This window comes from Mobula birostris, chromosome 26, assembly GCF_030028105.1.
Source record: "Mobula birostris isolate sMobBir1 chromosome 26, sMobBir1.hap1, whole genome shotgun sequence".
NCBI classification, from domain to species: Eukaryota; Metazoa; Chordata; class Chondrichthyes; order Myliobatiformes; family Myliobatidae; genus Mobula; species Mobula birostris.
Window position 1 is genome coordinate 1874010 of NC_092395.1, and position 25659 is coordinate 1899668.

The following is a 25659-nucleotide window of genomic DNA, read 5'->3' on the forward strand; positions in this document are numbered from 1 at the left end:
ACGGTGCATTGGCCCTCAACAACCATGGGATTGAGTTCAAGAGTCGAGAGGTAATGTTACAGCTTTATAGGATGCTGGTCAGACCACACTTGAGTACTGTGCTCAGTTCTAGTCACTTTATTACAGGAAGGATGTGGAAACCATAGCAAGGGTGCAGAGGAGATTTACAAGGATGTTGCCTGAATTGGGGAGCATGCCTTATGAGAATAGGTTGAGCAAACTCGGCCTTTTTTCCTTGGAGTGAAGGAGGAGGAGAGGTGACCTGATAGTGGTGTATAAGATGATGAGAGGCATTGATCATGTGGATAGTCAGAGGCTTTTTCCCAGGGCTGAAATGGCTAACACGAGAGGGCACAGTTTTAAGGTGCTTGGAAGTAGGTACAGAGGGGTTGTTAGGGGTAAGTTTTGTTTTTAAACACGCAGAGAGTGGTGAGTGCGTGGAATGGGCTGCTGGCGACTGTGGCGGAGGTAGATACAATAGGGCTTTTTAAGAGGCTCCTGGACAGGTACATGGAGCTTAGAAAAATAGAGGGCTATGGGTAACTCTAGGTAATTTCTAAAGTACATGTTCGGCACAGCATTGTGGGCCAAAGGGCCTGTATTGTGCTGTAGGTTTTCTATGTTTCTATGTTACCTCTCCGGGTGACAATGCACTAAAATAACATTTCAGGTCTCCTTCCAATTATAAACTTACTTTTGATATTTGTTGACACAAAAGTTATCCCAATATCCTGATCAATGTGAACACTCAAACACTGACAAATTCAACCTCGTTGTGCATATCAGTCACTGCTGCTGCTCAATGTTATTTTTAGCAAGTTGACAACTGCGAAACTACATTCTGAAGGGTATGAAGAGTAAATCTTTGACTGTTTTGCATTATGAACTCAAGACAAGAGCTGCTGCAAGTGGAACTCTTCTTAATTACACTGCAGATTGAGTGAGGTCAGGGAAAAAATAAAGCGCCATTCAATAAGTGCTTTGCCCTACATCCGAGACAACTGTTGTAAAAGTACCTCTAATGACGGTAATAGGGCTAAGTGAAACGTGAAAACAACCAGGAGAGTGAGAGTAGGGCAGAGTGCTAAGGGAGGGAGAACGAAGGGACAGAGTGCCGGCAGAGACGAGTAGGGTTGGGAGAGGGCACAGGTATTGGCTGTGGAGAGGGTCTAGGAGTGGGTAGAGGATGGAATGGAACTGAAGAGTGAAAGTTGAGTAGGGGAGCAGGGGTGAGGACGGGGCAGAGGAATCGAGGAAAGAGGATCAGGAGACAGAGGGCGGATCTCTGGACTAATTCTCGCTTCATACGCCGTACTGCGCCACCCTCCCCACTGCTCACCGCCTTCTCGAGGTGCGAGCGGGCCTGCTCCGTGTTCTTAGTGTGGTGATACAGGACGCTGCCGAGCTGCAGGTGGGTGCGGGCCTCGATGCGCTGCGACGGCTTGAACTGAAAGATGGCCTGCAGGCAATGAACGCACAATTTGATCTTGGGCGGGCTGGCCGTGCGGAAGTTCTCGGCGAAACCCAGCAGAGCTAAATACCAGGCGTCCGTATATTGAGGCGGCTGCTGCGGAGCCTGGGGCTGAGGCTGTGCTTGCGGTGGCTGCTGGTGAGGGCCGCTAGCACCAACCGCCGCCATTTTACCCGCATCCGCGACAAACATCGCGAGAGGTGGCAGCGGTCCGAGAGCTGGCGTCGTGGGGGCGGGACTTGGGGTACCCAGTGACGTCATGGGGAAGGACCACGAACTGGGTTTATCGTACCGAGGGCGTGGGGGCAAAGAAGTCACAGAAATTAAGCAGTTATCAGATACTCAAAATGAGATTTACACTTCACTCAGAGAGAGAAGTGAGTGTGCGCAGCAAGCTGCTAGCGCAAGTGGTGCATGTGAGCTCGATTTCAATGTTTAAGAGATGTTTGGATAGGTACGAAAGGCTATGGTCCGGGTGCAGATCTTTGGGAGTAGGCAGATTAAATGGTTCAGTACGGACTAGATGGGCCCGTGCTGTACTTCGCTGTGACTCTGTAACACGTTGATAGGAAGAGTGGAGAAAGTAGAGTACGAAATTAATTGCTGAGTTATCTAACACCGACACTGAACTGGTACCACAACTACTGGCTCACTTTAAAGGACTCTACAATTTATGTTCTTTTGCTTAGTTAATTTTATCCCCTTTTTGTCTTTGCACGGTTTGCTGCCTTTCGCACATTGGTCGCTTCTCAGTCTTTGTTGTGTGTATTTTATCAGCGATCCACGCCGCGCCAGCAACTCCATAACCCCGATTTTACCCTAACCCAATCTCGAGACAATTAATAATGACCTAGCACATTTTTGGACTCTGTGTGTGTGTGGGGGGGGGAGGGAACCGGAGCATCCGGGAGAAACACAAGCATTCCACAGGGAGGATGTACAAGGACTCTTTACGGAACCGGCGCCGTAAATTGAACTCCGAACTCTAGGATGCCCGGAGTTGTAATAGCGTCACACTAAGCGCTCGTTTTCCTCAATTCTTTTGTGCTTCTTTGCACTTACTATGCATGTCCGCAAGAAAGTGAATCGGGGTAGTATATGGTGACAGATAATAATAAATTTACTTTGAACTTATATTTATATTATATTTCTCCGGATTAAGAATCTGCTATTTACTTAATTCAATACAGATTTTTTTGAACCGAGTCAATCAAGAATTTCGAAATGAAATCGGATCGGCATTCGGGTGAAAATGATTCTCACAAGCCACGGGGAGAGGATGAAAGTTAATGACGCTGTGATTTATTAAATTGTAATTTATTTGTGAAATACAACATTAGAAAATTTTTGACAAGAACAGGCCATTCGGCCCAAAGAAGCTTGTCAAATTCCTGTTCACCAAAATGTTTACAGGGTTTCAGGACACGAGAGTAAGGCGAACTAATTGCAGTAAGGATAAAGAAATAAATTGCAAGCAAAGTATGAAACAATAAACCGAAATCAAGCATGGATTAAGTTTTGCTCAACTACAAATGCGAACACACACAAACCGCTGGAGGAACTGAGCAGGCCAGGCAGCATCTATAGAAAGAGGCACAGTGGACGTTTCAAGCCGAGACCCTTCAACTCCTGGGCAAGTGATTGACAGCCCGCCGGGTCACGTCACGGGGGCGGGATTTCCGGATTGGCGGGTTCGGTTGCGCGACAATAACGGAAGTAGAGGTGGGCAGAGAAAATGGCCTCCGTCAAGGTGACGCAGGATCTGCCTCCCCCGGGGGGTTACGGTCCGGTGGATTATAAGAGGAACATCCCCCGGAGGGGGCTCTCAGGTAGGTACAAACTCTTTCCTTGAATTCGGCTGTGTCGTTAGAGCAGTGAAGGCTCAACACGGAGTGGTCCTTCAGCCCATGGCGCGAGTCCTAGTCCTTTCCGCCGCTTGTAATCCATTTTATCGCCTCCCAGTCTCCTCCTCCACGCTCTCTTTCTCTGTCCCTGTCCCATCTATCTGCTCTGCTTATCCCCTTCTCGCCTTCGACTCCCATCACTCACTCAACCGCCCTTCACCCGCTCAGTCCCACGGACCCCCCCCCCCCCATTCCACCCATTCCACCCATTCCACCCAGCCATTTCCTCCCCCTACAGACCTTTGGGTCATTACAGCTACAGATCTACAGATCTGCAGCTCCCTTTGTATCAGTAGGCCAAACATTGTCTGTGGAGAGATGCATTTCGGGTCGATGACCTTTCATCAGAGTTGGAAAAACGAATGAATGAAGTTGCTGCGACTTAAGTTCCAACTTAAAACATTCTCTCTGTTCTTCTCACTCTGCTCCCTCTCAGAAACTTCTCAAAGCAAGCACGTTAGGAGGACGATCTGAATCCGCTTGTCTAAGCGTTAACGTGGACAGCATCTTATTCTGTCTGGGACCTGGACTTGTCGTCTGAGATGTTAACATCAGGAGCTATAGGTTGCTGACTCTCTCCATCTCTGACCCATTAGTGAGAACTGGCACATAAAATTTACTGTTCACCTGAGGGACAGTCAATTCTGGCCTTGCCAGCAATGCCTGTATCCCAACGCAAACCCTGGTTCAAGGATAGAACACAAGAGATTCTGTAGATACTGGATATCTTGAGCAATACATACTCAATGCTAGAGGAACTGAGTAAGTCAGGCAGCATCTGTGGAGAAAAATAAACAGTCAATGTTTTGGGCTGAGCTTCATTAGGACCCTGACGAAGGGTCTCGGCCTGAAACGTCAACTGCACCTCTTCCTAGAGATGCTGCCTGGCCTGCTGCGTTCACCAGCAACTTTGATGTGTGTTGCTTGAATTTCCAGCATCTGCAGAATTCCTGTTGTTTGCCTTCAAGGAGAAGATAGTTTTGTTCATTTTTTTTTAACTGGGGCATCTCTTACACGAGGAATGACTCCACGTTTGTGGTTATGTTGTAGGTTATAGCATGTTTGGGATTGGAGTCGGGATTTTAATCTTTGGCTACTGGCGGCTCTTCAAGTGGAACAGAGAGCGACGGTATGTCTCCTGCCTGCTCCTCCTCACCCTCAGTTTATCCCATTTCCTTATTCCTCTCTGCTCGTGTTGCATCTGTAGATATTAAACATTCCCTCAGCACTGTATTCCACGGTTGCTTAGAGACTTGGAGCACTGCAGCACAGAAACAGTCCTTTCAGCCCATCCAGTCCATGCTGAACTATGATTCTGCCTCATCCCATCAGTCTGTATCTGGACCACAGTCCCGCATACCCCTCCCATCTACGTACTTGTGCAAATTTTTCTTAAATGTTGAAATCAAACCCTCATCCACCAATTCTGATGGCAGCTCGTTTAAGGAGGCAATACTTGAAATCAATATTATTAAAATCAATGCTTAATGTTTAAATTAAATATTAGCTTTATTTGATATATATAACAAACACGCAGTGAAATACATTGTTTTTTCTCATTAACAACCAACGCAACTACAAGTCTACCAATGCCTAACTGCTATGCTACAGTGCCACCCTCAAAACCTCAACCAGCTTCAGGAAAAGCAGTATTTACAAAGGGGAAAATAATTTGGGTTTGTGGATTCAGTGGAAGCATTCCTCATTTCAGTTTCAGAGCTTGATGCCTTTGCTTTACCTCAGGATCAAGACACCCTTCACAATGTGTATGGGTCTCCTCTCTGTGCTCTGCTTTCCACCCACTTACTACATGATGTTGGTTAATGACTAAAACTTACCAAAGGGAAGTTTCTTTTGTCTTTAATCAACACCAAGGCAGTTTCTGAGAGAATAACTTCTGTTTAAATAAGGGAAATGGGGCTAAGGGAATTGTTTTGCGGGGAGCTGGAATGGATCTGAAGGGCCGAACAGACTCCTGTGTCAATACAAGATTCTTACTGCACTGTTTCCATAATATCTGGAAAGCCATGTAGCATTGCGGTTAACATGTGCTTTTACAGCTTTGGGGGTGCCAGACTTCAGAGTTCAATTCTGACATTGTCTGAAAGAAGTTTGTGCGTTCTCCCTTTGAATGTGTGGGTTTCCTCCGGGTGCTCTGATCTCCTCCCACAGTCCAAAGACGTACCAGTTAGTAGGTTAATTTGTCATTGTAAGTTGTCCTGTGATTATGCTAGGGTTAAGTAAGTAGGTTGCTGGAAGGGCCTGTTCTGTACTGGATTACTAAATAGATAAATAGGTAACTAACTATTTAACTTAATATTCAAGAAACTGTTCAGAATGAAATCAGTGACTGAGGCTCCACTGCAGAGAATTCCAAAGTTCAATGTAAATTTATTATCAAAGTAGATGTATGTCACCATGTATAACCTTGAGATTCATTTTCTTGTAGACATTCTCAGTAAATTCATAATAGAATAATAATCATAATAGAATCATTAAAAGACCACACAAATTTGGGCATTCAACTGGTATTCGATAGATATAAACTTTGCAAATACAAAAATATAGTAGTAGTAGTAATAAATAAATAATAAATATCAAGAACATGAGACGAAAGTGAGTCAAAGGTTGTGGGAACATCCCAAGGATGGGGTAAATGAAGTTAAGTAAAGTTATCCCACCTGGTTCAAGAGCCAGATGGTTGAGGGGCAATAACTGTTCTTCCTGAACCTGGTGGTGGTGGTCCTGAGGCTCCTGTACCACCTTCCTGGTGGCAGCAGTGAGAAGAGAGCATGTCCCACCTCTTTGTTAGCTTAATCTCTGGAGCTTTGCTCTTTAGCCTCTGCCTAACCCTAATTCCAAAGATTAACAGCTGCATTTTGATTTCTATCACAATATAAAGTGGTCTCTTTATTTTCGGACCTCTGGTTATAGACTCCAGCTAGTTATGGGGGGGGGGGGGGTCCATCATCCCTTCATCCAAATCAACAGACAAAATGCTGGCGGAACTCAGCAGGTCAGGCAGCCTCTATCGAGAGGAATAAACACTCAACAATTCGGGTCAAGACCCTTCTTCAGGACATCCACCTTGTTGAGCCTTGTAAGTTTTATGAAATATTGAGAACAGCTGTGTATACAGCAATATTATATTTTGGGAAAGGAAGTCAAATTGTAACAATGATGCTGATGTAGTTTTAGTGAAGCCCAGTATCATTTCATATATAGTTAATCCGTGCATTCAAAGCCTTTAGAAGCATCAACCACCAACCCACCTGACTTGCCCACTGCCTGCGGCACCAGCCAGTTAACTTCCAGCGATTTTTACACAGGATCCCTTTGAGCATCAACATTTCCTGAACTGTTACCAGTTCAAAAACATTCTTTTTCACTGTTTTCTGACTAAAGTGGTTCATGTCACATTTCCACATAACATTCCATCTGTCATGTTCTTACTCCCTCATTGCTTTGAAACCTTTCTAAATCCTGCATCATGGTAGCCTAGCGGTTAACATGACAGTGTTATAGCGCCAGCAATCCAGGTTCGTTTCACACTGCACTTTGTGAGGAATTTGTACATTTTCCCTGTAATCATGTGGGTTTCCTGAGTACTCTGGTTTCCTCCCACGTTGCAAAGAGGTATGAGTTAATTGTGTAGCAAGGCTGACTGAGCTGGAAGGGCCTGTTACCATGCTGTGTCTCTAAATAAATCATCAGCTAACTTGGAAACCATAGTAACAATATATAAATCAACATTTATACCTTAGTTGTGAAACAATACTTTTGTTAATCAGTTTTAGCTTGTTTTCCTTATAGAGTTGTTGTATTAACACTTGGTTACAGGTTTTCTGTTCTGTATCTTTTCCTTTTTCCTTCCCCAGGCGCCTCCAAATTGAAGACCTGGAAGCCCGTATTGCAATGATGCCTTTGTTGCAAGCTGAACAGGATAGGAGGTAAGTGGAGAGGCTGTACTGTAACTAAACTGAGAGGCAGCATGTCACTAAACAGTGCTAGTTAATATGTAGTTAGATTTCTGTTAGCAACAAAAACACATTGTAGAATCAACACCAAGTCTGCAGATGCGGAAAATCCAGAGCAAAACACACAAAATGCTGGAGGAATCGGCAGGTCAGGTAGCCTGTATAGAAATGAATGAACAGGCAACATGTCGGGCCAGAACCCTTCTTCAGAAAATCAACAGAGAGTCAAGGCAAAAGAGAGTAAACAGAACATTACAGCATAGTACAGAACAGGCCCTTTTGGCCCGCAATGTTCCACCAACCTTGTTTATTTATTTAGAGATACACTGCAGGACAAGCCCTTCGGACCCTTTGAGCTACACAGACAGCAGCCCCTAATATTACCCTAGCTTAATCATGGGACAATTTACACTTGACTAATTAACCTACCCACTGGTATATCTTTGGACTGTGGGGGCAGTGTTGGATCTCCTGTTACGGAATGAGATAGATCAGGTGGCAGAGGTATGTGTTGAGCACTTCGGATCCAGTGATCACAATGCCATTACTTTCAATATAATTATGGAGAAGGATAGGACTGGACCCAGGGTTGAGATTTTTGATTGGAGAAAGGCTAACTTTGAGGAGATGCGAAAGGATTTAGAAGGAGTGGATTGGGACAATTTTTTTAATGGGAAGGATGTAATAGAGAAATGGAGGTCATTTAAAGGTGAAATTTTGAGGGTACAGAATTTTCATGTTCCTGTTAGGTTGAAAGGAAAGGTTAAAAGTTTGAGAGAGCCATGGTTTTCAAGGGATACTAGAAACTTGGTTCGGAAAGAGAGATCTACGATAAATATAGGCAGCTTGGAGTAAATGAAGTGCTGGAGGAATCTAAAGAATGTAAAAAGAATCTTAAGAAAAAAATTAGAAAAGCTAAAAGAAGATATGAGGTTGCTTTGGCAAGTAAGGTGAAAATAAATCCAAAGGGTTTCTACAGTCATATTAATAGCAAAAGGATAGGGATAAAATTGGTCCCTTAGAGAATCAGAGTGGACGGCTATGTGCAGAGCCAAAAGAGATGGGGGAGATTTTGAACAATTTCTTTTCTTCGATATTCACTAAGGAGAAGGATATTGAATTGTGTAAGGTAAGGGAAACAGGTGGGGTAGTTATGGAAACTATGATGATTAAAGAAGAGGAAGTACTGGCGCTTTTAAGGAATATAGAAGTAGATAAGTCTCCGGGTTCTGACAGGATATTCCCTAGGACCTTGAGGGAAGTTAGTGTGGAAATAGCAGGGGCTCTGACAGAAATATTTCAAATGTCATTAGAAACTGGGATGGTGCCGGAGGATTGGCGGATTGCTCATGTTGTTCCATTGTTTAAAAAGAGTTCTAAGAGTAAACCTAGCAATTATCGGCCTGTGAGTTTGACATCAGCGGTGGGTAAATTGATGGAAAGTATTCTTGGAGATGGTATGTATAATTATCTGAATAGACAGGGTCTGATTAGGAACAGTCAACATGGATTTGTGCGTGGAAAGTCATGTTTGACAAATCTTACTGAATTTTTTGAAGAGGTTACTAGGAGAGTTGACGAGGGTAAAGCGGTGGATGTTGTCTATATGGACTTCAGTAAGGCCTTTGACAAGGTTCCACATGGAAGGTTAGGAAGGTTCAATTGTTAGGTATTAACATTGAAGTAGTAAAATGGATTCAGCAGTGGCTGGATGGGAGACGCCAGAGAGTAGTGGTGGATAACTGTCAGATTGGAGGCCGGTGACTAGTGGTGTGCCTCAGGGATCTGTACTGGGTCCACTGTTGTTTGTCATGTATATTAATGATCTGGATGATTTGGTGGTAAATTGGATTAGTGAGTATGCAGATGATACTAAGATAGGTGGAGTTGTGGATAATGAAGTAGGTATTCAAATCTTGCAGAGAGATTTAGGCCAGTTAGAAGAGTGGGCTGAAAGATGGCAGATGGAGTTTTATGCTGATAAATGTGAGGTGCTACATTTTGGTAGGACTAATCAAAATAGGACATACATGGTAAATGGTAAGGCATTGAAGAATGCAGTAGAACAGAGTGATCTAGGAATAATGGTGCATAGTTCCCTGAAGATGGAATCTCATGTGGATAGGGTGGTGAAGAAAGCTTTAGGTTTGCTGGCCTTTATAAATCAGAGCATTGAGTATAGGAGTTGGGATTTAATGTTGAAATTGTACTAGGTATTGGTAAGGCCAAATTTGGAGTATTTTGTACAGTTTTGGTCACCGAATTATAGGAAAGATGCCAACAAAATTGAGCGAGTACAGAGAAGATTTACTAGAATGTTACTTGGGTTTCATCTCCTAAGTTACAGAGAAAGGTTGAACAAGTTGGGTCTTTATTCTTTGGAGCGTAGAAGGTTGAAAGGGTACTTGATAGAGGTATTTAAAATTATGAGGGGATAGATAGAGTTGACATGGATAGGCTTTTTCCATTGAGAGTGGGGGAGATTCAAACAAGAGGACGTGAGTTGAAAGTTAAAGGGCAAAAGTTTAGGGTTAACATGAGGGGGAACTTCTTTACTCAGAGAGTGGTAGCTGTGTGGAACGAGCTTCCAGCAGAAGTGGTTGAGGCAGGTTTGATGTTGTCATTTAAAGTTAAATTGGATAGCTATATGGACAGGAAAGGAATGGAGGGTTATGGGCTGAGTGCAGGTCGGTGGGACTAGGTGAGAGTAAGAGTTCGGCACGGACTAGAAGGGCCGAGATGGCCTGTTTCTGTGCTGTAATTGTATGGTTATTTGGTTATATTAAATGAAATACAGTTTTCATTTATACTCTGTACATGAGATGAGTGAGAGTCCCATATAGAAGCACAGGAATGAAGAGGAGGAGAATCCCCTTCAGTCCTCATCTGTTTTGCCATTTAATCATGTCCTGGCTTTATAATTGGTTCCTTAAGATTGTTGTAGGGGGGTGGGTTAATGGGGGTAAGCTCGTTCAACCTATTATATGCTCCCAATGGTGTGTGACTCAAATAGCCTCTAACAAGCAAGTCCAGCTCCTGGCCTTCACGTATGGCTTCGCTGCAAAGCCCAGTGGAACCGTTTCTACTGGTTCTGTGCAAAGGTGAGTTACTCCTGCCTTAAAGCTAGCCACTTCGGGCTGATGGGGCTCATCAGCTGTGGCTGGCAGCTTACCTAGGAGAAAGACAAACTCATCCACTGCCTTGTGGCTATACCCACTCATGGGAAGGCTTTGGGAGTAAACCCTGAGTGAAAAATCGGGAGCTGAAGTCTCGAAGGCAGACTTACGTTGAGTTCAACGCTGACTGGCAACTCCTGTGATGCTGTTGCTGCCAAACTGTGTAGGTCTCTGTTGTTCTGCTGGTTTCACCAGCTGCGTGGAGGCGGGGGGAGCCTGCTACACGGGCAGCAGCCTGCTCTCCGTATTGTACTGTCCTGGCTTGCACATGATAGCTAGGACACGACATCCATGGCTAACTCCACCCGATGGTGCAGAACTGTGGGACATTAAAGCCAGAGCTCTTGCTCTAGATCAGAAGGCTATGGGTTCAAGTTCACTGTGGAAACTTCAGTACAAAAGCTTGCAGCTGTAAGGAATACTGTGAGGTTGGATGAAACAATAAAGAGCACCTATTTCAATGTGTTCAAAGTAAATTTATTATCAAATTACGTACTATATATCTACATATGCACAAAGTGTACCGAGTTGCAGCAGAATGACCTTTGACATGCAGAAGAATGAGGAGGTGATAGATAGGAGCTACAGGGAGGTAGTCACCCCTTAGTTACAGGAGGCAGGTACCTGGGTGGCTGTCAGAAGGAGGAAAGAGAATAGGCAGCCAGTGCAGAGTACCCCTGTGATTGTTCACCTCAATAATAAGCGTACCGCTTTGGATACTGTTGGGAGGGATGATCTACCAGGGAGAGGCTTTCTACTGAGTCTTTTGTCACTGAGTTTGGCTCTGTGGTTCAGAAGGAAGGGGAGAGAAGAAGAATGCAGGAGTGATAGGGGATTCCGTAATTAGAGGAGCAGAAAGCAGATTCTGTTGACATGAAAGAGACACCAGGATGATATGTTGCTTCGCAGGTGCAAGGGTCGGGGATCTCTTAGGTCAGGTCCACAGCATTCTAAAGGGGCAGGGTGAACATCGGGAAGCCGTACTACATATTCATACCATTGACTTAGGTAATGAAAAGGGAGAAGGTCCTGAAGAGAAAATATAATGAGTTAGGAAGTAAATTGAAAAGCAGGACCTCCAGGATAGTAATTTCTGGATTGCTGTCTGTGCCACATGCCAATGAGGGTAAAAATAGGATGGTTTGGCGGGTGAAAGCATGGCTGAGGAATTGGTGCAGGGTACAGGGTTTCCGATGTCTGGAACATTGGGATCTCTTCTGGGGAAGGTATGACCTGTTAAAAGAGGACAGGTTACACCTCAACCTGAGGGAGACCAGTATCTTTGCGGGAAGGCTTGGTGGAGCTATTGGGGAGGTTTTAAGCTAATTTGGCATTTGGAAGGGAGATGGGAACCTGAATGATGGGGCTGAGGATGGGACAGTTGGTATACAACTACAAATGTTTGTAGACGTAGTGTAGTGAGACTGTGAGAAAGGATAAGCAGATGATAGGGCGAAATTGCAGTCAATGGGATGAGTTAAATGTAATGGGGCTGAAGTCCCCTTCCTGGCCCTACACTCTTGCTGCTGCCATCAGGCAGGAAGTGCAGGAGCCATTGATCCCACACCACCAGGTTCAAGAATAGTTATTCCCCTTCTGAACTGATACCACAACCTGTGGACTCACTTTCAAGGTCTCCACAACTCATGTTCTCAGTATTGTTTATCGATTATTATTTGTATTTGTAGCATTTATCTTTTTCACGTTAGTTGTTTGTCAGTCTCTATAGTTTTTCATTATTCTGTTTTTCTTAGTATTTACTGTGAATGCCCGCAATAAAATGAATCTCAGGATTGCATTTGGTGACATATATGTACTTTGATAATAAATTTACTTTGAACTTTGAACTGCAGACTCCTGGGTGGGGGGCGGGGGAGTCCACAGCCACATAGCCAATTCAGTGCTGCAGCAGATTCAGGAGGCTGATGGCTGCAGACCATAGTCAGTTTAGCGCTGAGGCTTGTACAGCCTCAATGGAGAGGAGTAAACAGTCTCTGCATTTCCAGCACCTGTAGCATGTCTTGTGTTTATAACTTAGAAGTACATCTTGGATGGTGCCAAAGGACTTGTTTCCTTGCTGTCTTACTCTGTCTTGTGCTCTAAATGTTATTTCCACCGATAGATGTCTACAGAACGGCCAGCCAGGGTTACAGATCTCAGGAGGTGGTGAAACCAAGCAAAGGCAGATTATCTTGTGTTAATGAATTGGAAATGCTTGTGTTGTTTATAGGGAGAGGGGTAGATATGGCATAGGGGAGAGCCGGGTGGTTGTAGAGATGGGGAACCAAACTGAAATATATTACCCCCTTGATATGAGTGTAAATTTTTCAAACTTGCTGGTTTTCAGGGGAGAAATGGTTTGAAAGCTTGACTCCAGAGTTTAAAATGTCTGCCTGCACTACCTCAGTCCCAAAGTGGGTCGTCCTTTTATTGTTTAAACTCTCGCTATCAGGTATTTCTGAATGAAGATCGCTCTATATTCAAACACCACCACTACATCCACATCACCTAGTGTCAAGTTATGTACCTATTGTCTATGTATATAATAGTTTCTTATACATGGTGTTTTATAAGAATGTTTTTATATTTAGATTTATTGTTCCTGTTTTTAGTTGTGTTTTTATAATCTGCATCAGATACACAGTAGTAATCAATCATTATCCTTTACACTCGAGTCCTGAAGAATGACAGTAGACAATCTTTGCATCCTGGACTTGTGTGAGGGAAAACCTGAATATGGTGTTGTAGGTGAGCATAAGGATCAGGATACTTGTACATTTGTAGAAAAATATTTTGGAGTGTTGGTCTGCCATTGGGTGGGTGACTGTGTATGTACCTGTGTGGTTCTATATAAGATGTCGCGTCCTTTTCAGGGCGATTAGTCCACCTTTGGTCCCCACCTGGCACTCAGCTCTCACCTGTGGCTCCCCGTAGCTGTTTGCATGCGACAGCGGCCACACCCCGGGCAACGGCTTCGACAAGCTGGCTAAACCAGGTGAGGGTAGCCGACAGGTCTCAAACCCTCGGTGAGATAGGGAGTTGTCTATCCCAGCATGTGAAGACAGACTCCGGCGAATTGAGCGGATGAGACCAATGGAAGGTCCAACGGTCAAGAAGGTGGTCTCTGCAAGTGTCGTGGAACGTGTAGAGCAGGACAAGACACAGAAGACGTCCTGGTCATCCACTGCGCCTAGTCCCATCTCCAGCCGTCTAGACTCTATCTTGCCATTGGATCTAGATGGGAATTGGGAAGAGAGAGTGAGGCTGACGCTGCGCAACTCTCCCTCACTTAAATCCAAATCACGCGCTAGTCTCGACGTCAATGATGGACGAACAACATATAAATGGGCACATGCTCATGTGAAATCAGTGTTTGTGTGCACACGTGACTGTATGTACCTGTGTATTTGAAGTTTGAGATGCTACTGACCAGTACTTGCATGGCCATCTTTTCAGTTACCAGCTGCTTTGAGTATTTTTAATTATTGGTGTTTATATATTTAAGCAAGGATATAACGCTGAGGCTTCATAAGGCATTGGTAAACCTGCATTTGGAGTATCGTAATCAGTTTGGTGCCCCTTATCTAAGAAAAGATGTTTTGGCATTGGAGAGGGTCCAGAGGAGGTTCACGAGAATGATTCCGGGAGTTGAGGGTTGATGGCACTGGTCATATACTCACTGGAGTTTAGAAGATTGGGGGAGTGGGAAATCACATTGAATCCTATTGCAAATTAAAAGGCTTACAAAGAGTGGATGTGGAGACGATGTTTCCTATAGTGGGGGGAATCTAGGACCAGCGGGCACAACTCAGAATAGAGAGATGTCCTTTTGGAATTAGAACCAGGTTTATTATCACGAGCATGTGTCATGAAATTCGCTAACTTAGCAGCAGCAGCAGTTCAATGCTATGCATAACATCGAAGAAAAAATAATTAAGATAAAACTTTAAAAAATACTAATAATCAATTACAGTATTTGTATAATTAATAGATTAATCGTGCAAATACTGAAATAATATATATTTAAAAAGTGAAGTTGTGTTCATGGGATCAATGTCGATTTAGGAATTGGACAGCAGAGGGGAAGAAGCTGTTCCTGAATCACTGAGTGTGTGTCTTCAGGCTTCGGTACCTCCTACCTGATGGTAACAGTGAGAAAAGGGCATGCCTTGGGTGCTGGGGATGGGTCTTTAATAATGGACGCTGCTTTTCTGAGACACTTCTCCTTGAAGATGTCCTGGGTACTTTGTAGGCTAGTACCTAAGAATGGAGCTGATTAAATTTAAGACCCTTTGCAGCTTCTTTCGGTCCTGTGCAGTAGCTCCCCCTTACCAGACAGTGATGCAGCCTGTCAGAATGCTGTCTGCAGTACATCTATATAAGTTTTTGGGTGTTTTTGTTGACATACCAAATCTCTTCAAACTCCTAATGAAGTATAGTCGCTGTCTTGCCTTCTTTATAACTGTACTGATATGTTGGGACCAGGTTTGGTCCTCCAGGATCTTGACACCCAGGAACTTGAAACTGCTCACTCTCCACTTCTGATCGCTCTATGAGGATTGGTTTGTGTTCCTTCGTCTTGCCCTTCCTGAAGTCCACATTTCTTTACCCAGAAGGTGATGAACCTATGCCATTTATTGCCATCGGTGGCCTTGAGTATTCTCAGTGCCAAGTCATTGAGTATATTTAAAACAGAGGCTGATAGGATCTTCATTGGTCAGGAGGTGGGTGTGAGGGAATTTTGTGTCATATGGAATAATTGGAATAACACAAACACAAGTTCAATCACAAACAAAAGAAAATGTGCAGGTGCTGGAAATCCAGACAACACACCCAAAATGCTGGTGGAACTCAACTGGCCAGGCAGCATCCACAGAAAAGAGTATAGTCAACGTTTCAGGCTGAGATCCTTCTTCAAGGACTGAAGAAAATAGATGAAGAGTCAAGAGTTAGAAGGTGAGGGAAGAGGAGGAAGAAACACAAGGTGATGGGCGGAACTGGTGGGGGGGGGTGGTGAAGTAAAGAGCTAGGAAGTTGATTGGTGAGAGATACAGGGCTGAAGAATGGGGAATCTGAGAGTACTAAAGGGCACGGAAGAAAGAAAATGGGGAGGAGCATCAGAGGGAGGCAATGGGTAAGTAAGGAAGTTAAATTTAATTATCATTCAGCCATACATTAATATTGCCAAACAAAATCTTGTTCCTGTGGGGCCAAGGTGCAAAACACTGTACTAACAGCACATAATACATGGTTACGATTTCAGAAAAACATACAGTCAGAAGAAAGTGACTGAGTGCATGATTGTAGATTTATGGTCCAGCTTGTTCTTCCACCGGCAAACACTGGAGGGCAGTAGCAATGGGAAGGGCCAGCCGCCACCTGGTACAGATCATACTGCTTCGTTCTCTCCTCTCCTGTTTGACGACCCTGTAGTCTGGGCCTAGTCCTCGTACAACACAGGCAATGCAGCTCCCCACCGTCAGTCTCGCCAATGAACCAGACTTGTGGTATTCCACGTTACCAATGTCTAACAGGATCTTGTGATCCTGTTTTGTCACTCATTTCTGACACTTCCTTTTTATTTTCCTCAGGTACCTACGTTTATTACGGGAGAATCTTGAGGAGGAGGCGAAAATTATGAAGGATGTTCCTGGGTGGAAGGTAACCAGGCTCATTTCCTGCCTTTGCTTTGCTTTCTGAAACGTGATCCAAACCTGCCCAGGCTGCTGGCCCATCTTCTATCCATTTATCATGGTAGCATTGCAGTTAGCATAACGTCTCACAGCACCAGCAACCTGTGTTCAATTCCGACTACTGTCTGTAAGGAGTTTGTACATTCTCCTCGTGGCCATGTGGGTGCTCTGGTTTCCTCCCACATTCTAAAAGTGTGCCAGTTAGAAGGGTGTTTGGTCACATGGGTGTAATTGGGCAGCGCAGGCTTGTTGGGCCAGAATGGCCTCTTACTGTGATATAACTCTAAATAAAATAAAAGTTAGGGCTAGTGAGTCTCGCAACAGTCCCAGAGAGCCTGGGCCAACAGCAATTCGGGCTGAGGTTGGGGAAAACTGGGAAGGGGCTGTGGGGAACGTTGTACTTTCTTTTTAAATCTTTTTATTGAATAAGTACACAGAAGGTAAACCATATAGGCACTAATACACTGTTAGAATATAATATATTACAGGAAATATTAATACAGAAAAAAATTAATACAAACAGTGCAATTTAAACATAAAATAACAAGGTAATATAATAGTATACTAATTTTTATATGTATCAATAAAGAGAGAAAAAAAAACAAAAAAAACCCACCGTGCAACTAAACTAAAAGCAAAGCAAAGCAATGGGCTAACTAGGAAACAAGTAGAGTTAAAGAACTTAAAATCACATCCTCAAACCCGACCTCCATTAAAAACAGTTAAAAAAAAACAAGAAGGGAATATAAATATGGACCGAGAGAAAAAAAATTACATTAAATGAAAATGTTGAATAAAAGATCTCCAGGTCTGTTTGAATTTAACTGAAGAATCATAAAGATTACTTCTAATTTTCTCCAAATTTAAGCATAATATCGTCTGGGAAAACCAAAAAAACGTAGTTGGAGCATTAGTCCCTTTCCAATGTTGTAAAATACATCTTTTCGCCATTAAAGTAAGAAATGCAATCATTCTACGGGCTGAAGGAGAAAGATTACTGGAAATTTTAGGTAATCCAAAGATAGCAGTAATAGAATGAGGAGAAATATCTATATTCAATACCTTTGAGATAATATTAAAAATCTCTCCAAAAAGTTTCCAGAGTAGGACAGGACCAAAACATATGAGTTAAAGAGGCTATCTCCCCCTGACATCTGTCACAAAAAGGATTAATATGAGAATAGAAACGAGCTAATTTATCTTTGGACTTATGTGCTCTATGGACAACTTTAAATTGAATTAGGGAATGTTTAACACAGATAGAGGAAGTATTGACTAGTTGTAAAATCTGCACCCAGTCATCCACCGAAATAATAAAGCCCAATTCCTGTTCCCAATCTGACCTAATCTTATCAAATGGAGCTTTCCCAAGTTTCATAATAATATTACAAATAATAGCCATTGCACCTTTCTGACATGGATTAAGGTTAATTATAGTATCTAAAATATATGTAGGAGGGAGCACTGGAAAGGAAGAAATTTCTAACTTGGAGATATCTAAAAAAATGTATTCTTGGTAAGCTATATTTATTAGATAATTGTTCAAAAGACATAAGGGAACCATCTAAAAATAAATCCAAAAACCGTGAAATACCCTTAGACTTCCAAATTTGAAAAGCACGATCCGTGGAAGAGGGAGGAAAAAATATGTTACGTAAAATAGGGATCGCTAGCCCAAATTGGTTTAGATTGAAAAATGTTCTGAATTGAAACCAAATACGTAAGGTATATTTAACTACCGGGTTACAGACCTGTTTGTGGCATTTCAAATCAAAAGGAAGAGAAGAACCTAAAATAGAGCCAAGTGCATAACCTTGAGCAGATTGTAATTCCAATGCTACCCATTTAGGAATGGATAGTGTATCTTGGGGGGAACGTTGTACTGATGCTGTACTGGTTCCTGTGCCAAGACCAGGGCTGGAGGGCACTTAAAATTTTCACCACCTTATCTATGAGGAGAACAGAACAGTGGACATTCAGAGGGGATTTAACCCAAACTACCTCCTCAACCACAACAAGCTTAGGCAGGCACCCTGTGGTCTACTTTGCATCCGGTTTCAGCTTGGGGGGAGGGGGTGCATTTCTTCATTTACCTGTCCCTGTTACAGATCTCACAACACCCTTGCAATCACCTCAATCTGCTGAGTTCCATCTTTGTTCAGGGTGCCCTAACCAGAGGAAATAGGTTTTACTTATCACTTTAATAATGGCATACTCCTCCACTTCCATTCTGGCCTTGGTAGTGTGGGATTTTCTTTTATTTATTTAGAGATGTATACAGCATGGTAACAGGTCCTTCCAACTCTAATGAGCCTAGTGCTGCCCAAATACCTATTAACCTGTACGCCTTTGGACTGTGGGAGGAACCTGGAGGAAACCCCCATGGTCATAGGGAGTACGTATAAACTCCTCGCAGAGCAGCAGGAATTAAACCCAAGTTACTGGCACTGTAATAGCATTACGCTAACCACTACACTTAATATATGACCCCTGTTCTGTACATTGATTTAAATCAACATTGGTTGGTGGGATGGTGTTTGATTTCAGAGGTGGTTTAATTGCATCACCTGTTACAGGTCGGTGAGAGTGTTTACCACTCCGATCGCTGGTTCACGCCCTCGGTGGAGGAGTTGTTCAACCTTCGGCCCCGGGAGGAGTACCTCCGAGAGAAGTATGGGTTCCAGTGGTACGTGTGAGCACGCTGCAAGGCTGTCTGGACTTCATGGCGATCTGTCCTCCTGAAGGGGTCCCCTCCATAAAATCTCCTCTTCTGTGTCTGGTATTGTTAATAAAACTTGTATATATTTGGGAGACTCTATTCTTAATTTTAAGAGACGGGTCAGTAAGTAAATTGAAAGAATTATGCCCTTCACAATCTCAGAATGTCAGATACTGCTTTATGCCTGGTGAATACTTTTGAACCCTTTGTTGTCATGAGGGAATTTCTTTAAGTTCTCTCACAGAACAATGTAATGATGGTCAGAAACTGGGGATCTCCCCTGTTCTTCCATAATTGGCATCAGATTATCTCCATCTGAAAGATAGACTGACTGTTGGCTTGAACTCATTTGAAAGACCAATTAGAAAAGGTGACCTGAGATCTGTAGTTTAATCAGAATCAGGTTTATTATCACCGGCATGTGACATGAAATTTGTTAACTTAGCAGCAGCAGTTCAATACAATACATAATCTAGCAGAGCAAGAAAACAAATAAATAAAATAAAACATAATAAACAAGTAAATCAATTATGTATATTGAATAGATTATTAAAAAAATGTGCAAAAACAGAAATACTATATATCTTTAAAAAAGTGAGGTAGTGTCCAAAGCTTCAAAATGCATTCAGGAATTGGATGGCAGAGGGGAAGAAGCTGTTCCTGAATCACTGAGTGTGTGTGCCTTCAGGCTTCTGTATCTCCTACCTGATGCTAACAGTGAGAAAAGGGCATGCCCTGGGTGCTGGAGGTCCTTAATAATGGATGCTGCTTTTCTGAGATACCACTCCCTAACGATGTTCTGGGTGCTTTGTAGGCTTGTGCCCAAGATGGAACTGACTAGATTTACAACCTTCTTCAGCTTTTTTCAGTCCTGTGCAATAGCCCCTCCATACCAGTTTAAATATCATTTAACCATACACATGAAAACAGCCAAATGAAAGTGTTCCTCCAGGGCCAAGGTGCAAGACACTCAACCAACAGTCACAAAGCACACAGGTCATATTGCACATATAATTAAGATAGTAGAAAAATAGTTACAAAAAATATATAGTCCAAGTCCTTGAGTGTCGTAGCTTATATATTGGTGATGCATGGGATGTTCTGAAGCCCAGTGTAGGCTGTTTAGCCCACAAAGTTTGCTGACTTTCAATCTACTCCCTGATCAATCTATCCTTTCCTTCCTGCACAGTCCATAACTCGCCATTTCTCTTACATCCATGTGCCTATCTGAAAGTCTTTTAAATATCCCTTATGTATCTGCCTCTACCAGCAGCCTTGGCAGTGCATTCTACACAACCACCACTGTTTTTAAAAAAAAATCTACCTGTGTCATCTCTCTGTATATTCACCATTAACAGATGTTCTCTGGTACTAGTCTTTGCCAACTTGGCAGTCCACTCTTTCTATTACCCTCATAATCTTATGCCCCTCTATCAAGAAGCTTCTCATTGTCCGCTACACATTTTTCTTACAAACATACAAACGTTCATTCAAATACAAAATTCATACAATGGTTGTGTTTACCAAACCGGCAATAATTTCAAATTAAAACGTGATTATCATCTACAAAGCACTCAGTTACCTGTTTTCGGAAACCCCCACTGTACCCATAGAGATCACAGTTTCCCTCTCCAAGGACACCTTGGCATGAACATAACTCCGGAAGAAGGGCTCTTCATTTGTCACTCCAAAGAGGTGACACTCCATCACCTACAGTGGAGCACTTGCTGATTCCCTTCACTGTCCGTTCTCCGACCACCATTGCTCTCAGTGTCTTGCTCCTCTCATGTGCATTAAAGCCACCCACATAGAACACAGAACAGTACAGCACAGGAACAGGTCCTTTAGCCCACAGTATTGTGTTGAACCCATTAAACTAGTATTCAAATGCCTAACTGTACTAAACCCTTCTGACTAAACAATCTGTCATTTTCCTCACATTCATGTGCCTACCTAAACATCTCTTAAGAATCCCTAATGTATCTGCCTCTACCACTAGCACCCCACACACCCACCACTTTCTGTAAAAACCTAGCCCCCACATCTCCTTTGAATTTACCTCCTCTCACCTTCTGGTATTAGACATTTCAACCCTTGGAAAAAGATACTGTCTGCTCACTATCTTATCAGCCAGCTGGTGGCATAGTGGCATCAGCGCCAGACTTCGGAGTGAAGGCTCTCCTGGCACGTTTTCCATCTGTGCTGGGTTGAGCATTGAGCTAGCAACTGGATCTGGTAAAAAAGAAATTGCCTGCTACAGAAACATCAACAGCAAAAAGTTGATGGCCTCTGCTCCCTCGTGAGTTTAAAAGGCAATATCCTTTCCTTTCTCTATCTTGTGCCACTCATAATCTTATCAAACTTATCAGATGTTTTATCAGCCTCTGCCGCTCCAGAGAAAACAACCCAAGCTTGTCCAATCTTGTTATAACACAAGCCTTATAATCCAGGCAGTATCCTGGTAAACCTCTCTAAAACTGCAGCATCATTTGCTTGTGTGCTGGTCTGCTCGAAGTTACATTCCACCATTTTCCAACACAAACTGTTTTGAAAAGAGATGCACTCTGAAGTTTCCCTAACTTTCCACAAGTTTTCACTGTTAGAGCTGGGTGGTTTTGTGACAAAGGTTCAGAATTCAATAATAACGCATAAACCTTAATGGTTATGGACAGCCGCTTTATGAGAACCAAAAGAATGAACATGAAAGAGCAATGAACAAAGAAGATGTTGTTTCATACAACGAAATGAGGTCCAACTAAGAAGATAACATTCTTGTGATACAATTATCCTATGCAATTGTCAGATTCAAGTGACACCTGATAGAGGAAAACTGAGAATCTTCTAAAAACAAAAGAAGCAGATATACTACAATTACTGGAAAATTCACTGAACAATTACACATATATAGGTGATTATATGGGCACTACAGTCGTGTAGCGGTTAGTGTGATACTATAACAGCTTGGGGCATTGGCATTCAGAGTTCAATTCTGACTGTGAAGAATCTGTATACCCTCCTGTGGAATGCTTACTTACTCGGTGGTGCATTTCAAAGGGCCGGAAAGGTCTATTCCACGTCGCATCTCTGTAATAGATGTAAGTATGAAAGCAAGCACAGAAAAATTAAACTTCAAGAAAAATAACAATTTACACCCTAATCCAACATCCATTCCTTTTCTATCTTCATCTGAGCACCTCTTTCAAAAAAAAGTTATATTCCATATAATATTCAGTCTCAGAAATGGTGTAGTGCATCCAGTTAGCTCTAAATCCCCAAACCCATCAGTCAAGACAGCCAACCGGGGGTGCTGCAGTAGTCTGGCAGACTGACCTCTACCTTACTGAGGCCTGGCATCAGCTGTCAGACACCTCCTCTTATTTACCCCTTGAACAGGACTCCACTAAGGAGCACCAGGCCAATGTCTCCCACAACATCACAGACCTTATTAACTCTAGGAATCTCCCATCCACTGCCACCAACCTCGTAGTTACCTCACCTCGCACCTCCTATTTCTACTTCCTAACCAAGATCCACAAACCTATTCAGGTTCAGGTAGACCTATTGTTTCTGCTTGTTCCTGCCCCACTCAACTTACATCTGCATTCCTCGACCTAGGTCCACCCCCGCACTCCCCCAGTTCAGTCCCTTCCTACCTACATCCATAACACTTCATATGTTCTTGACTTTTTGAATGATTTCAAGTTCCCTGGACCCAATCATCTTATTTTCACTATAGATGTCCAGACCCCATACACCTCCACGCCCCACCAGGAAAGTCTCAGAGATTTCAGTTTCTTTTTGGACACCAGTTCCCCTCTACCACCACTCGTCTCTGTCTGGTGGAACTTGTCCTCACTCTCAATAATTCCTCCCTCATTTCCTCCCACTTCCTTCAAACAAAAGGTGTAGCCATGGGCACTTGCATGGGTTCCAGCTGTGCCTGCCTTTTTATCAGCTATGCAGAATGATCTATGTTCCAAGCCTACACTGGTATCACTCCCCAACTTTTCCATTAACAACTGCATTGGTGCTGTGTCCTCACCCATGCAGAGTTCATAACTTTGTCTTTAACTTCCAACCTGCCCTCAAACTGGCTTGGTCAATTTCTGACACCTCCCCCCATTTCTTAATCTCTCGGTCTCTATCTCTGGAGACAGCTTATCTCCCAATGTCTATTATAAACCCACTGACAATCACAGATAGACTGGACCTCTTCCCACCCTGTTCTTTATAAAAATGCCATCCCCTTCTCTCAGTTCCTCCATCTCTGCCACATCTGCTCTCAGGATTAGGCTTTTCATTCCAGAACTGAGATGTCTTACTTCTTCAAATAAAGAGGCTTCCCTTCCTCTACCATCAGCACTGCCCTCAACCGCATCTTTTCCATTTTGGGCACGTCTACCCTCACCCCATCTTCCCACCATGCCCCCAGGGATAGGATTCCTCTTGTCCTCACCTACCACCCCACCAGCCTCTGCATCCAGCACATAATTCTCCATAACTTCCTCCTTCTGCTATCTCCAGCAACGATCTCACCACCGAGCAAATCTCTCGCTCTCCCCCCCCCCCCCCACCAACTTTCTGCTTTCCACAGAGATCAGACCCTATGGACTCCCTTGTCCATTCAATTCATCCCTCTCCACTGAACTCCCTCCTGGCACTTACCCTTGCAAGCAGAACAAGTGCTCGCCTGCCCCTACCAGTCCCTCACTACCATTCAGGGTCCCAAACAGTCCTTCCAACAAAGAAACCGTTTTGAAAAGAGATGCATTCTGAAGTTTAGACAACGGAGAATCAGCTGATGTACTTGATTTTCAGAAGGCCTTTGACAAGGTGCTACAAATGGGGCTGCTTAACAAGTTACAAGCCCATGGTATTCCAGCATGAATAAAGTAGTGTCTGATTGGCAGGAGGCAAAGGGTGGGAATAAAGGGAGCCTTTTCTGTCTGGCTGCCGGTGACTAGTGGTGTTCCACAGGGGTCTGTGTTATAACTGATTCTTTTTACATTGTATGTCAATGATTTCGATGATGGAATTGATGGCTTTGTTGTAAAGTTTGTAGATGATATGAAGATAGGTGCAGCGGCAGGTAGATTTGAGGATGTAGAGAGGCTACAGAAGGATTTAGACAGATTAGGAGAATGGTCAAAGAAACAGCAGATAGAATACAATGTCAGGACTGTATGGTCATGCACTTTGGTAGAAAAGAATAGATTGATTATTTTCTAGGAGAGAAAATACAAAAAACCGAGACATAAAGGTACTTGGGAGACCTTGTGCGGGATTCCCTAAAGGTTAATTTGCAGATTGAGTCTGCGGTGAGGAAGGTAAATGTGATGTTAGCATTCATTTCAAGAGGACTGGAATATAAAAGCAAGGATGTAATGTTGAGGCTATAAAGCACCGGTGAGGCTTCACTTGGAGTATTGTGAGCAAGTTTGGGGCCCTTATCTTAGAAAGGATGTGCTGAAACTGGAGAGGCTCCAAAGGAGGTTTACAAAAATGATTCCAGGATTGAATAGCTTGTCATATGAAGAGCATTTGATGATTAGAATTCTGTAGAATGACGGGGTCACCTCATTGAAACCTATTGTATGGTGAAAGGCCTTGAGTGGATGTGGAGTCGATGTTTCCCATGGTGGGAGAGTCTAAGACCAGAGAACACAGCCTCAAAATAGAGGGGCATCATTTTAGAATGGAGATGAGGAGGAATTTCTTTAGCCAGAGAGTGGTGAATCTGTGGAACTGTTTGCCACAGGCAGCTGTGGAGGTCGTCTTTATGTATATTTTAGGCAAAGGTTGATATATTCTTGATTGGTCAGGAAATGAAGGCAGGAGATTGGGGTGAGAGGAAAATTGCAACAGCCATTATGAAATGACGGAGCATACTAAATGGGCCAAATGGCCTAATTCTGCTCCTATATCTTATGGTCGTATGGTTTAAGGTTGGTGGGCGGGGTGGGGGAATGAAGTCAGAAGCTGGGAGGTGATCAGTGGAAAAAGCAAGTGGCTGAAAAGAAAGGAATCTGATGGGAGAGGAGAGTGGACTGTGGGAGAAAGGGAAGGAGGTGCGGAACCAGAGTGAGGTGATAGGCAGGCGAGGAGAAGAGAGGGGAGCCAGAATGGGGAGTGCAAAAAGAGAGAAGGGGAGGGGGAAGAAATCACTGGAGGTTAGAGAAATCGAAGGTCATGCTCTCAGTTTGGAGACTATATAGACAGACCTTCTGTGCCTGTCACTTTCAGTCCTGATTAAGGATGTTGGCCCAAAACATTGACTGTTCACCCTCTTCAAAAGATGGTGCCAGACTTGCTGAGTTCTTCCAGCCCCTTGTGATGCTCAGGATTTCCAGCAGCTGCACAACTTCTTGTGTTTATGAACAGTGGCTCTCTGAGGTCCTTTCATCGAGGAGGGTGTGTTCTCTTCCTCTCCAATGAAGCTATCTTGTATCTCTGCACTCCTTCTAGTCCTCTTGAATTTTGATGCCAGACATATTTGGACTCCTTCCAGTGTGTATGGGTACATGTACACACTTCTTCCAAATTACAAAGAACTTGCAAAACAATGTGGCCTTCACCTCTCCTTAAACTGGTGCAGACCACCTCTGGTACAATCTCCACATGCAGGTAAGAATGGAATTTGAACTCGATGCATGTTGAAATTCCATGTTTCATGTTTCCCAAAATCAGATGGATGGACAGACAGACAGACAGACAAGCAC

At 43.4% G+C, this 25659-nt stretch overlaps 2 protein-coding genes across 2 annotated transcripts in view; one reads left to right on the forward strand and one right to left on the reverse strand.

Annotated features, from left to right (window-relative positions):
• The window catches only part of mau2 (MAU2 sister chromatid cohesion factor), a 69690-nt gene extending 68027 nt beyond the window's left edge, over window positions 1-1663 (reverse strand). Inside the window, exon 1 of the mRNA XM_072243989.1 lies at window positions 1340-1663. Coding sequence (XP_072100090.1) covers window positions 1340-1663 — 324 coding nt within the window. The remainder of the gene's footprint in view (window positions 1-1339) is intronic.
• Window positions 1664-3153: 1490 nt separating this feature from the next.
• Window positions 3154-19027, forward strand: ndufa13 (NADH:ubiquinone oxidoreductase subunit A13). The gene is made up of 5 exons (XM_072244608.1): window positions 3154-3300; window positions 4426-4504; window positions 7254-7325; window positions 16120-16189; window positions 18798-19027. Exons 1-5 carry the CDS (start codon window positions 3207-3209, stop codon window positions 18915-18917), a joined length of 435 nt encoding a protein of 144 aa, XP_072100709.1. The 5' UTR covers window positions 3154-3206; the 3' UTR covers window positions 18918-19027.
• Window positions 19028-25659: the final 6632 nt, after the last annotated feature.